The sequence below is a fragment of the Poecilia latipinna genome, unplaced genomic scaffold (assembly GCF_001443285.1).
Source record: "Poecilia latipinna isolate Pla-1442-1.1 unplaced genomic scaffold, P_latipinna-1.0 Scaffold515, whole genome shotgun sequence".
Taxonomy (NCBI): domain Eukaryota; kingdom Metazoa; phylum Chordata; class Actinopteri; order Cyprinodontiformes; family Poeciliidae; genus Poecilia; species Poecilia latipinna.
Genome location: NW_015113131.1, coordinates 705 through 13,913, shown reverse-complemented (window position 1 = coordinate 13,913; position 13,209 = coordinate 705). Strand labels below are relative to the sequence as shown.

Here is a 13,209-nt window from a genome sequence, read left to right as displayed (position 1 = left end):
CTGTAAGAACATCTTAGCTCCTCAAACCTTTCACCCAATCACCTCATCCTGTTATTCTGGGCTACTCAAGCCAAACATTTAGCAACTACACTTTAACATGTCCAAACACCTCTTAAGCAAAATGTATCAGGCTCATCCGTTGAGTGAAGACATCCTAAATAAATGCCCAAGCAACTGATTTGTATTAAGATTAACTTCTGGACCTCTCTTGTATGACTGAGCTTGTTAGAGAATTATTTAGTGAAGATTAGTCATGTTCAAATTGTAATTTTATTAAAAAAAAAAAAGGCAATAAAAAAGACACAGTGGCTGGTTTTTAACAGTTTATGTAAATTGTTCAGGCAGATTCAGACATTTTTTTTTATTTTTTTTTTTAAGTTAACCAGAAGAGAAAAACTGAAATTGATCCTTGATGTACGGGCCACTGAAAATCTGTAGCATTTCATACAAAAATACGCACAATGTACACTTTTAGACATAGGTTGTCTTTTCTCTTTTTTTCAAACTGTTGGTTAAATTGTATGAAGTGAGCTCAAGGCAGACCCCAGATTTCAGAAAAAACAAAATCTAAAGCTCTGACTGAACAGAAATACTGAAAGGACCATGTTGCATCATGCTGAAAAGTCGCACACCGTCAGTCACACGCAATTGGCTGATCAAATTAAAAATGTTCTAATAATTAAAACAGTCTTAATCCACAAAAGCAGTTTCCACATACAATAACTTACTATCTGAAAATGATTGAACAAAAAAAAAAAAAAAAAAGAAGAGAAATCAGACATTTCCACATGCATACTGTTGTTCTAGAAACCAACGTCATCAAAAGAACTTCTTGGCTGCTGCTTCCTGTTGGCTTCTGCAACGAGGACAGAAACAAATGGAGGTTTTTAAAAGTCATACAGACATGCTTTGACAAATCAATACCAGAGTTACTCACTTGTACATGATGTAGCAGAAGAATAAGACTGTCTGGATGACAACAAATATTGCAAAATGAACAATGGATAAGCAGGAAGGCATGGGAGGCAGCTCTGGGCACTTTACAACCTTATCTCCTGGATTCTGTGAGTAAAAAAAAACGATCAATTTACTAAGAAACTGTCATTACAAGCCATTTATATTATGAAATAAACTCAGTAATGTGCACAGGCAACACAACCCTTATAGACTGTTTCTTAATCCGGAGCTGCTTCAGAATTTCAAAGCCTGGAGAAATACCTGAACGTTACGCTGCACCAGGTGCTCCACGTCTCTTTTCACTGTGTGAAGATTCTCTTTGATGTCGTTGAAGTGTTGAATGGTCTCGTACGTCCCCGCTCCGCCTGCATTACCCTGGTGCTGGACTGAACCGATCTGCTTCAGAGACTCATAGAAGGAGCTTCTGCAGACGAGGAGGGGGAAAAAAAGCGACAGACATGTTACAGAGATGCTGAACTGCTAGGTTTAACCATCTAAGTGTCTCCCAAAAGACTGAAAAAGACCAAGAAAAGGAGACTTGGTGAGATGTGAATATGCTGTGTGGTTTTGTTTAATTTCAGAAAAAAAGGTCTAAAATTAATCCTTTAATCCCCATTCACTCCTCCTTACATATTCTCAAAGTTCAAAAACAGAAAATTACCATCTGATAAAAGAGGTCATGATTGCCAAATTAATCCCCTCGTAAAATATGTTCTTACAACAGATTACAAGCAAAGAGGGTTAAGAAACAGAGCAGAAACTATCTGGATTATCTCTAATGTATAACAGGCCAGCCATGATACTGGACATCAAATTAAAATGTGGATTTTTCAAGGCCAAAACCAAAAAAAATAAACAAAAATATTTTATCAATTGTTTATTATTCACCAGATTTGCCTGCAGTGATTTTTTTTTTCAATTTAAAAAGTAGACTAAATTGTTAAAGAATATATGAAACAATATTGGTCAAGGAAATTCTTAGTATTTGAAGATTGCTTTAACTGAGGTTCTTATAAATGTTTATCTTAATGCAAAGTTAATAAAAAAATTTAAAAAATGCTTAAATTCCCACATTAGTTTTAACAGACAAAAGAAAAAAAAAGAAAACACCTGTAACTGAAAGGTTTTCTGACAAATTTTACATTTAGTTCTGCCAACGTCAGCCTTGAAATGATTCTTACCAATGATTATCAATGCACATAACCATAATTCCTCGCTGATTGAAAAAGAGGCTGTAAATCTGCACTTTCACATTCAATTTCCTCCGTATATCGAGTTTAAATAGAGTACGGCATTCTTAGAAAAAAAAAAAATCTAAGCCCGGATCACATTTCTCGGCAAATTGTCGTTTCTTAAACTTGATTACGAACATGGAGGAAGCAATAAGTTTCCCTTATCATCTTAAAACACGTCTAAGGCGATTACGAAGGAAAAAGTGCGCTGACAAATCAACAGAATTTCTAGCGGCGCAAGTAGGAAGGCCCTGGGGGAGGATTGCTGCGACAAAATCAATTTGAGGAGAAACCATGTTTTTGCTTGTGTATGACAGATGTATTTAAAGACCACTAATCTGATAAGGACAAAACAGTGCTAAGATGTGGCCTTTTCTTGCTGAGCCACATGGCCGAGGTCTGAGACAGGGATGACATATAAACAAAATCTAATTTGTGTCACCATAAATGGGGAAAAAAAAACAAAAAAAACACACACTTAAGAAAGTAAATGAGCATTTATTAAACCCTGCATATAATCTTCATCTCCTACGACTGACCCATTTATGAGCAGAAAGCCCTCTTTGTGATCAGACTTCATCTCTAAATATACAAACTGTGTTTAAATGACGGAGCAGGATAAACTGAGAACTTAATCTACAAAGTAATACAGATCAGCCGCTCATATTAGCACATTAGAGGGGGGCAGCTGCAGCCTTTTGCCAGTGTCTGAACTTATTTATCCTAAAGAATCATAATACAAAACCCTCTGCTGAGGTTAAAATGGAAAATATTGAAAATATTTAACGTTCGCCGTCTTATCTATTTGATATTGATTTAAGTAAAAAGCATCTGAGGTCACATTTATAACTTAAATAAATCAGATTCAAGCTGCGTGCAAGTTATTCAGGTTATTATATCGAATTATCATTCATATAATAATTTACATATTTTTGTTTTCCGATTCATTCTTTATGCAGATGGTGCATAAAGGTGAACAAAAAACTCTTGGCGAGTTTTGCTCTTCACAAAGAAATGTTGTCTAACAATTCTCTATAAATGCCATTGTTATGTCAATCTTCATGACACATAAAAGTATGGATACATTTTATACACTAACCCAAAAGTTGCTTTTATAAAACAGTTTATATCACGTCTAAAATAAAAGACAATGCAAAAATGTAATTTTTGAGATTTATTTTTCCTATCCTATATATGTGTTATCCAGCAGTGTTGGAATTTATTGCATTATTAACTCAAGTTAAAAAGCAAAATAAAATGCAAAAGAGGCCCAAATAGTTTGATTTAACTTTTAAGGAATAAAATTATTATGAAACTTTTTACTAAAAATATAGACTAGTCAAAGTTTTGACCTCTTTCGTCAACACTGCCAAAATTATGCTAACAAACAGCAATAAAAACATACCATAAATGTCTCAGGCGTAGTGGTTAAAAGCTTAAAAATTCAAGGTAATACAACCCAAGATAGTTGAAACAAAGTATTTCTTTATAATTTGTGAAGCTGAAAATAAAGCCATACATATTATCTAACATTGGGATTGATAACGTCTATATATATATATATATATATATATATATATATATATATATATATTTTTTTTTTTTTTTTTAATCTGCTGCAACAAAATCCTAACATCATCAGTTCATATGCTCTTAACAGCTAAAATGACAATGTGTACGCTCAAGCAGTTTTACTTGCTGTAAGTACCGAAATCATCCCGTCTTTTTGAGGTTTTGCCATGACGGGCAGAATGATGAAATCTCTTAAGCTGCATTATCGTAGGATCTAATTCTGTATAGCTTCTCATTTTCAATTGGAAACCATTTCAGGTTAAAAAGCAATAAAAAAAAAAAATAAGGAGATTACAGCTAAATATCACTACATCTATCATGCCGTAAATATTTTTTATTTTAATCCAAGTTGTTTTTTTTTTTTTTATTTCAAATGCTGTAATTGAATTAGTCATATTACTTGCTAATCATTGATTAGTGGTTAGCAAATTATACATCTGAGCAAATAAATATCATATGTGGGGTTCCTCAAGGCTCCACACTTGGGCCACTTTAATTCAACTTAGCCAAATTTGGATTGTAACACTACAATGTCTCTTACAATATGATCACATAAAACTTAATATTTCTGACGCCACTTGACCATAGTACACTACAGTCACTGAGGCGAAGGTGGTAGGAGTTCATCCTGCATCCGATAAGTCGCCAATTACAAAAACAAACCAACATTTATTGAATTCCTCCATAAAATGAGATGTATATATAAAAAAATAAAAAAATACATGAACATAAGTGCGAGTGGCAGCCATGTGCATTGAGAGAGCAGCAGAGACTCATAAGGTGGTGGTATAGACGGGGGTGAGGAAGAAGATGTTACAGCAGCTGGATTATCAGACTGGCCAGCACCTGCGATTTTACAGCTATCCTGAGATTAAATATGATTTAGGAGATTTATCCAGCAGGATTTCCCTTGTTTTTTTCAGGTATCATGGATGTGTCTTTATGTTTGTTGCAAAAAAAAAAAAAACAAACAAACAAAAAAAAACAACAACTAGCTTTTAAGAATAAGTTCTGTAATGCTGGTGCTCACCTCAGTTCGTTCAGGTTTCTCAGAAGCTCCTGCTGCGTGGCGATAACGGAGCTGAGCTGTTGACTCGCAGAATCGAGCTGAGAGGGAAATACAGATTAATTCTCCGAGGGATAAATACTCTTGCGTTGATGTTTGACAAAACAGTTGACTAAACATCAGAGTGTTTTACTGTATGGCCCAAAATTATTCATACCTCTGGCACATTTAGTTTTTCAATTATTTTCATTCAACCAAGAAGTTTGCTACTGATAGGAAATCAGAGATGCATCTCTCAAAAAAAAAGAATAGAAAACTGTAAAACAAGTAAAATAATTTCTCTCTTTTTATTTGCACTTGAATAAAAATGGCAAGTTGAAAATAATTGAGACCCTTCTCAATAATCAACGGAGCAATCATTAAGCGAATAAATTGGAAAACCCAGCAGTTTATCGTTAGCTGGCTTTTTTTCCCAACCTAAACATACCGAAGTAAGTCAAACATATAGTTAATAACACAGAAAACCACTAGAGGTGAGACTTCGTTGAACCCCAGGTCAGTTAAGTTTGTATTCAGTGTAAATCCAAACGTCGGCACTTGTAGGCTCACCTGTCCTGACCCGGCACTTGTCCCCTTCTTGGAAATCTCGTCTGTGATAACTGAAACATATCTACGCTGCTCATCCAGAATCATAGCGAGCTGCCGGTTGATCTGCTTAATTTCCAGATGGATCCGGTTCTGGCCCTCAAACACCTGACGAATCTCGCGGTCGTTCACACTTTCGTACAAATCGTCGACTGAAACGCACACAGACGACCGGAAAGAGTCAAAGGTAAATCAGTGAACTCTATGCATGTTCTGTTTTTATATTGGAAATATAACTTTCAAACATGTTAGAAAACTAACTTGGCTCTCCTTGGACATTCGGGTGATCCTTCTGAAACTCTTCCTTCTTTTTATCAAGCTCTTGCTGAAAGTTCTGAAATTCCTCTTGATACTTGTCTTTCTCCTCTTTAGGAATCTCAGAATCAACGGAGGGCTTCAGTGAAGATCACATGCAACAGAAAAACAAAACAAAGAAAAAAAAAAGTAATAGCTGAATTGGTAATGTGGTAAAGGACAACTGGAAAACAAGTAGTTAAAGATAAAAAAGAAATGGGATTACCGGTTGTTGGCCTGGTTCAGTGAGTCTGAATAACAAGAATGACAAAACATCGTGGTCGTCTGACGGAAGTAAAAAGAAATAATTAGGAAAATCACAATTTATATATGTTATAACATTTTTTGTAAATTAGCTGAAATCTTCTTAATTTAAAGCACAGAAATGAAAAGAAACTGCTGAAAACCAGATGTGTGATAGATTGAAAGGTAAAGCAAAGGTTCTTATATATGCAGAGCATCTGATTTGAATAATAAAAAAAAAGTACAGGTATTGTACAGGTATTTAGGGTAGGGATCAGAGTGGTACCTGCTAAACCACCAGTGGCGGCTGAGATGCCAAAGAAGCCTTCAGTCGGAATAATCATGTTTTCAACCTTTGTGCAGAACTCATAGTCCTCTTTGTCTGGAGTGAATCCATTGTTGATCAAAACCTAAGGAGGAACATAAAAAAGAAAAAAATCAAGCAATTTGGTAGAAAATAAATACTCTTTATTATTCAGACATTCACTGCTTTAAAATGTTTGATTCCTGTTCCTTCTCCTACCGTCAGGGTCTTCCTGTAGTACGTTATTTTGGCTCTGATCGGGTACGGTTTGTTTCGGAAGTCTCTCAGACACGTTCCAAGGGCCTGCGTGGTGCCGTCGCTGAACGAAAACAAAATTTAAACAATTTAAAACCAAAACACAGAAATGCTACACAAATATATATATATTTTTTATGATTAGGAGCAATCCAATACAAACTTTACAAGATAAGTGACTAACGTTAATGTTTTCGTAAACACTATTGACTCCAAGACAAACTGGAACGGCACAGAAAAAGTGATTTAAAGCTTTCACTTGCCCAAGGCAGATTAGAAAAGACAGAGGATTATTTACTTTCAAGCAAACATAATCATATTTTCTAATCTTCTTTAAGTTGCTGAAATTTGAGTTGGTGATGTCACCCGAGGGAAGCGAGAAGAAATGTTTACTTACTTTTGGTGGTCGTAAACAAGGTTGCCATTGTTCCCGACGACGAGGATGGCCGGGTTATTTTTCTAGGATTGCGAAGCAAAAACAGAGAAAACATGTTAATCCTTTTGTGATCTGATGAGCAAAGGTGTCTTAGCTTGTAGGTAATCTTATTTACAACATATATACTATACCTGCTCACTAACAATAATTTTTTTTTAAACTATTTTTCAGAGCAGTTTTACATTTTCAATTGACAAAGCCCCAAATTTAATGAATATATATATATAAGAAATAACGTATCTCTTCTGTTACAGACACAGTTTGATCAAACTTATCCCACCTAAAAACAATCCTCTGGTTTTACATGTTAATCGTGAATTATTATTGGAAACATAAAGATGACACGAACCTTTCCATCGTTGTCAAACGAGTCAAAGAAGACTCCGATTCCGTTCCACGTGTCAGCAGCACCGTACACTGGGCCGTCGAGGCCTTGCTCGCTGGTGAACCACACTGCCTGTTGGAAGGAAAACAGAGCAAGACATTAAATTTGCGGTTATTTAATCTTGCTTAAGGCAAATTGACAACAGCAGCATTTTATTTAGACACGTCCTTTGACTTGATGTCATCTGTGGGAACTTGTATGGATAAGTCTGTGCTTTTCCAAATCCTGTCTCAGTTCGTAAACATAGACCTCAGATAATAATAACAGTCTAATGACTGGAAAAAAAAAAATCAAATGCATTATTTTTATCTTAAAGTTTTATTGAAACGGGTGATTCTGGCCAATGTCTGACATTTTACATTAAAAGTAACTTTACTGTACTTCTGTAATGACTTGACCACCTTATAAGTGAGCCTGGACACATGGTAATTAAAAAGTTAACATTTATTCGAGTTCACTGCAACATGAATAACAGGACAAAGATAAAGTTATGATTTCTAGTGCAACTATATTTGACTTGACACAGCTTGACCCAAATTAGACTGTAGAGACATCTACAGGATGATTAGGTGAAACAGGATAAACTATTTATTCACCTTCCAGGTGAACAGGAGAAAACACTTTGCATACTGTAATGTAAAAATAGTCTATGTAAGTATTTGTCTCAGCATTTCCTTCTAACTTACTGCTAGCTAGTGAAAATACTCTTTCTCAAAAAAGACTTTTGGGAAAAAGAAGTTCATCTTTGCTTCTCTATCAGCTGCGAGTTGTGCAGTCGAACAATGTCAGAAGTCATTTATGTGTTCAGGTTGTTTTGTGTAATAATTAAACACCATGGTTATTCCGTTTCTATGGGGAGGACACACCTTTGAAAACCAGCATCACAAGTTTAAAGCACATAATGGGCTAGGCAGTGTCATAAATGCGCTGATGTGTTGTGTAAGAAAGCAAAGGAACGCAGAGGGAAAAAAAAAACAAAAAACATGATGCTACTGCATTTTGGAAAGGTCATGAATGTATGAACCTCCCACTTCTAGAGACACTTGGGTGACTTCATGAATCAGAGGTTTTTAGAAATATATTTAGCTAAAGAGCAACGATGAGTGAAAGTGTCCACAGCACACACATATACACACACCCTTTTTAGCATTTGCAAGTAAAGATAGCCAAGAACAACATTTCAATATCAATGCAGTAGCTTAAAATCATACTTAAAAACAAAAGAAATTCCAAAATTTAACTTGAGCACATTTATGGTGCCACTTATGGTGGTAATGCAAAATTGCATCATCCGCCTAGTACATTCCAAAGGGATACACTTCTTTTTCTACTTCTTTTTCTGTCCTGGTTTCCGACTTCTACTCTCTTCTCTTCAGGCTTTCTGTAGTTCTGGAAACTGAGCTCTTCAAAAAATATCTTTGCAAAATATCTTTGTTGCTGAAGTGATATGACGACCCTTTTTAAGTTCACAAGATTTTTTTTATTTACACTGCCTGGAAGAGGAAGTCTGATTTGAGATGACTATTTTTTACACTTCCAGTAACTCGCTAATCTATTGAATGAAATTCTGATTAATTAAGATTATTGTTTAGGACTTTGCGCTGAAAAAGATGCTCTCCAACCTGGAAAAAATAAATAAACAATAAAAAAAAATCACCACAATCTTTCCACGGGATAAACTGGGCTGCCTTGTCTGCAAAGAATTAAAACTGCTCACCAAACCGTCCGCTCCCATCCTGCCTCTTCCCGATACTCTGAAGGTCACCTCAGCCTCCCAGTTCTCAAAGTTGACTTTATTTTTTGTCCACACGGAGCCCCTTTGACTCTTGAGGGATGGGGTAATGCGCACCTGGTCTGCACTTGGAATAGCATCTGAAATCACAACAAGAGAAAGTGAGTGTGGAAATGAAGATAATGTGCTTTGTAAGTAACAGTTTCGCAAGCAGTGGTGTAACACAAGGCTTACATCTGGGGTTCCTCCTAATCTTAAACTACTCTCATTCATAAGGCATTGTTTTCAGAAAATACTGTATTCATTTCCATTGTGATACCCATAATTGTCTATTTTTTTTTTTTTTTTTTACTTCACAAACTCCTTATAAACTTCAACTGATCCCAAACAATGCTGGCTATATCTCCAGGTTCCCTTCAAGGAGTATATCACCCTTATCCTTAAAACTTTGGACACTGATACAGCAAAGTATCTATGTACAGTAAAGTCACATCTAAAAACTTGTTCCATACATACATCAGCATTACAAGTGTTTCAATCTAAAAGTTGAATTTTGACCTGTCTAGCTGATGTTGGAGGGCGAATCTTCTGCAGTTCTGTTTGCAAACAAGCTTGTGTCATTTGTCACTGTGACTTGACCCTTGGAGTTAGGACTCGTGTTGAGTTTGTGCTTTGCAAACGTTACGGACATTTCTTTTTACAATTGAAAAGATAATGTAAGATTAAGAGGATGAATCAAAAAGGCATTCTTATTTAAAAATCTACCTTTATACAGAACTGACTTGTAATCTTTAGAATCTAAATAGTAAATGTAAGGTTTTAAACAAAAAATTATAATACATTCGTTTATTTATTTATTTTTTACCATTAAGTAGAGCTGGCTTACTGGAAAGGAAGTGTGATCCCCCTGCAGTTCATTTCAGCATCTGGACAACTCGGTGTGCTGCTATTTTCCCAGACAAGAAAGGAAAGTAGCAGCTTTTCCTGTCTGCAGACGCTGTGGCATCAGCCATGTCTTTTGACAAATATTAAACGCGTGCCAGCGATTCATCGGGGTTGTCGATTGGAAGCTGGTGTGCTAGGATTCATTTAAGCATTTTTTTTTTAATTTTTTTTTGGTGCAGGTTGAGAGCAAAGCAGCATCGCCTTGAACACCCCGAGCGGAAACCGCTGCAAGCGAGACAGTCTCGGATGTCATCCTCTCATTGTTAGGGTCCACTCTTAAGGAAATATTTTCCTTATCAGTTTGTTCTGTGATGTTGACAGCTGGATACAAACTTACTTCCACTGTGAATCCAAAACGGGATACCGCCGTCGGACTGAGACAGGTGCGGTCCTTTGAAGCTGTACTTGTACTCAAAACGGCGGTGAGGGGGCTCTTCCGGGTTCGAACCTTCTACAGCAACGTTTGCGAGACTGCGGTGGAATACTAAACCTGCGAGAAAACTTAATATGAACACTCGAGCGTTGGACACCGCCATGTTTCTGTCTCACTGCTGACGTAGCGCTCAGTCCGACAGCATGACGGGATGCCTGTAGGGCCAACAGGGCGTTTTCTCATTGGTCTGTTTTCGGCTCCATTTTTCTCATTTCTCCTCCCTCCTTCCACTCAAGCTCTCTGTACCTCCGTACGACTCAGCGGTGGGAATTCAATTGTCTTTTCTGAGATTCAAATCATTTGGCTCAGTTTTAGCAACAAAAAAAGAGCCGGTGTTCTTCTGTCTGTCGGTGCTACGCGTCTAAAACGTCTACCGTGATGTTTACCAGCCGAAAACCACAGCAGGCTGTGTTAATGTTAAATATCAGTGATTCTTGAGAATAGGGACAAATTGGGTTTAAATTTTCCCCATTTTTTTTACAATTATTTCCCAACCTTATGTATGCAAATATGACAAATAATGTTTAGGAAATGTAAAGATGCTAAAGTGCAGGCTCCCAGTTGCAACATTTTTTTAAAAAATAAAATTTTTAATCGACCTGACCCAGAACTTTCTCATCACCATCTGACAAAAATAAATATAAAATTATTTTTAAAGTACCTTACTAGTGATATTTTTACTCAGTTTTACAGACAAATGCTTCTCAAGAAAGAAAACAAATATTATTTAAAACAACAAAAAAAGTCCATCTGACGGAGTTGACAGTGCATGACGGAGTTGACACAGAACTAGTGAGTAAAAAGAAATACTTGATGTCATATGTGAGATATTGAATATGGAGCTCATACCATCATAAGCCACAAATAGTGTTAAAATGTACATTTTCTCTGTGTAACTTGTTTCACATATTTTCTACATTATACTCTTTCATCCTCAGTCTTTGACAGTTCAGGACGCCCCCTTGTGGATTTAAATAATCCCTTCACTCCTTTCAGAGCCTGAGATTTATTGCTGGTGTGTTTTTCAGAGAAGAAAACATTTAAAACTCATTACTTTAGAGCAGTAAACTATCATGTAACAGAAGTATGTTTTCTGATTGCTGGTTCAATACAAACACAAGCTTCAGACAAAATAGGAAGATTTCTGAATTAAAAGCTCCCGCTCCATCAGTTTACAATTTACATATTCTGAGTCCATATTGGAAATTGTTGAGCAAATATTGCATGAAGTCGTAAAACTTCAAAAAACACATATGTTGTTAAAACAGCATGAAACTGAACCAATAACACACTCTTTTACTTTTAGGTAAACAGGCTTCCTGTCTTGATTTAAAGGAGTAAACACATCTCAGGTTTTTAGAGAGCTTGTTCCAGAGCTAATGGCACGTTCACACCAAACACGTTTTGAGCATCAGGCGCATCTGGTTTACATTCAAAGTGTATGTGGAGGCGCATCGAGGGCCGTAGAAGTGTGGAGCGCATCCACATAGACTTTGAATGTAAACCAGACGTGCCTGACGCTCAAAACGCGTTTGGCGTGAACGCACCAAAAGTGCACACGTGTCGAACTTGAAGCGCCAGACGGTGTGAATGCACCATAACGAGCAGTGAACCTTAATGGTGCCTCCACTTGTTTAGCTCAGGTCCATGGTACTCTGAATTAAAAGATCTGTACTGTAGGGGTGACTACATGGCTACTCCTTGACCTTAAAACAAAGGTCAAGGTACAATAGAGTTACTGTTGTAGAGTGAACCAGTATACAATACAGTAAGGTACTGGGAAATAAATTATATATAGTATTGATAAAAGCCTTTACTCGCTGCTAATTGCTGTTCGCAAAATATTAAAAATATTACAGAAACAAACCAAAACAGTTACTTTCTGGTGGAGCTCAACTGTTTTCATCGACTCGAGTGAACCAATTTGATTGCAACTAGCACTTCCCTTGCATGGCAGGTTTTGCAAAGACAGGCCTGCATTCTGAAACCATGTTAGCAATGAAACACACCAATGTTTGGTCCTTGGGGAACACTCCCCTTCATGTTTTGGATGTTTCAACATAACCGACTCAAACAGGACCACTTTATGAAATGTGAAAGCCGTTTGTTCCTCTTGAAACTGGCACCTTGTCATGGGGTCATTTGCACGATAGTTTGCTGTAAAGGTAAAGGGTAAAAAGCCTTGCTTTCTTACTTCAACAAGATTAAAAGTCCCATTTGGCTAATTAATACATGTGTTTTAATGAGGCTGCAATTCTGGTTCTCAAAATGATGTTATGTTGAAAGAAACATGAAAACTTATAGTATTAATGATTACCAAAACGGGGCTGTGCAACAGAAAGACAAAGAAAATGATACATCAGTAGGAGCTATGCAACTACTTAGTAACATAAAGCTTAATCTATTGTTGATTTTCTGGAATTCCCACATGTTCAGAATTACGCTCGCAGGATCCAAAATATGCATGCAGTTGTCTAATAGCATGTTGCAGAGAAAACTTCACATTTCTTGTAGCCATTAACAGGCTTATGGAATAATTCTGGTAGTCTATCTTACCACTCTTTTTAGGCACAATTGGTGAAATTGATTTAAATGTGAATATGGTAGCTTTCTGTTATTTAGAAGCTCAGAAATCCAGCATGAAACAGTTGGGATATTTTCCTTAGATTGGCCACTTGTGATAATAAATAAAGAGTGGCCAATAACAAATCGACAGTTTTCTTTTTTCGGAAGATCATAAAATGTTTACAATGCAAATTAAATTAGGAGA

At 36.4% G+C, this 13,209-nt stretch overlaps 1 protein-coding gene and 1 long non-coding RNA gene across 2 annotated transcripts; one reads left to right on the top strand and one right to left on the bottom strand.

Moving 5' to 3' along the window:
- Nucleotides 1-348: 348 nt before the first annotated feature.
- On the bottom strand, nucleotides 349-10,634 carry lman1 (lectin, mannose-binding, 1). Its single transcript, XM_015040535.1, has 13 exons — nucleotides 10,344-10,634; nucleotides 9,047-9,201; nucleotides 7,294-7,401; nucleotides 6,906-6,967; nucleotides 6,473-6,572; nucleotides 6,236-6,359; nucleotides 5,933-5,991; nucleotides 5,674-5,806; nucleotides 5,377-5,564; nucleotides 4,792-4,868; nucleotides 1,219-1,381; nucleotides 938-1,062; nucleotides 349-856 (listed from the first exon to the last, which is right to left on the bottom strand). The coding sequence occupies exons 1-13, from the start codon at nucleotides 10,540-10,542 to the stop codon at nucleotides 820-822; spliced, it is 1,530 nt and encodes a 509-aa protein (XP_014896021.1). The 5' UTR covers nucleotides 10,543-10,634; the 3' UTR covers nucleotides 349-819.
- On the top strand, nucleotides 2,966-12,616 carry LOC106952434 (uncharacterized). The gene is made up of 3 exons (XR_001425988.1): nucleotides 2,966-2,976; nucleotides 5,333-5,335; nucleotides 11,816-12,616. It is a non-coding gene; the product is annotated as an uncharacterized LOC106952434 (long non-coding RNA).
- The last annotated feature ends 593 nt before the right edge of the window (nucleotides 12,617-13,209 follow it).

What these genes read in the sequence shown, in the direction of transcription:
- lman1 (XM_015040535.1), bottom strand. Translation starts at nt 10,542, where the DNA reads ATGGCGGTGTCCAACGCTCGAGTGTTCATATTAAGTTTTCTCGCAGGT. An exon ending in GTTTTGGATTCACAGTGGAA is followed by an intron (nt 9,202 to 10,343) that starts GTAAGTTTGTAT and finishes TTGTGATTTCAG; the next exon opens with ATGCTATTCCAAGTGCAGAC. An exon ending in TGGTGCAGCGTAACGTTCAG is followed by an intron (nt 1,063 to 1,218) that starts GTATTTCTCCAG and finishes TTTTACTCACAG; the next exon opens with AATCCAGGAGATAAGGTTGT.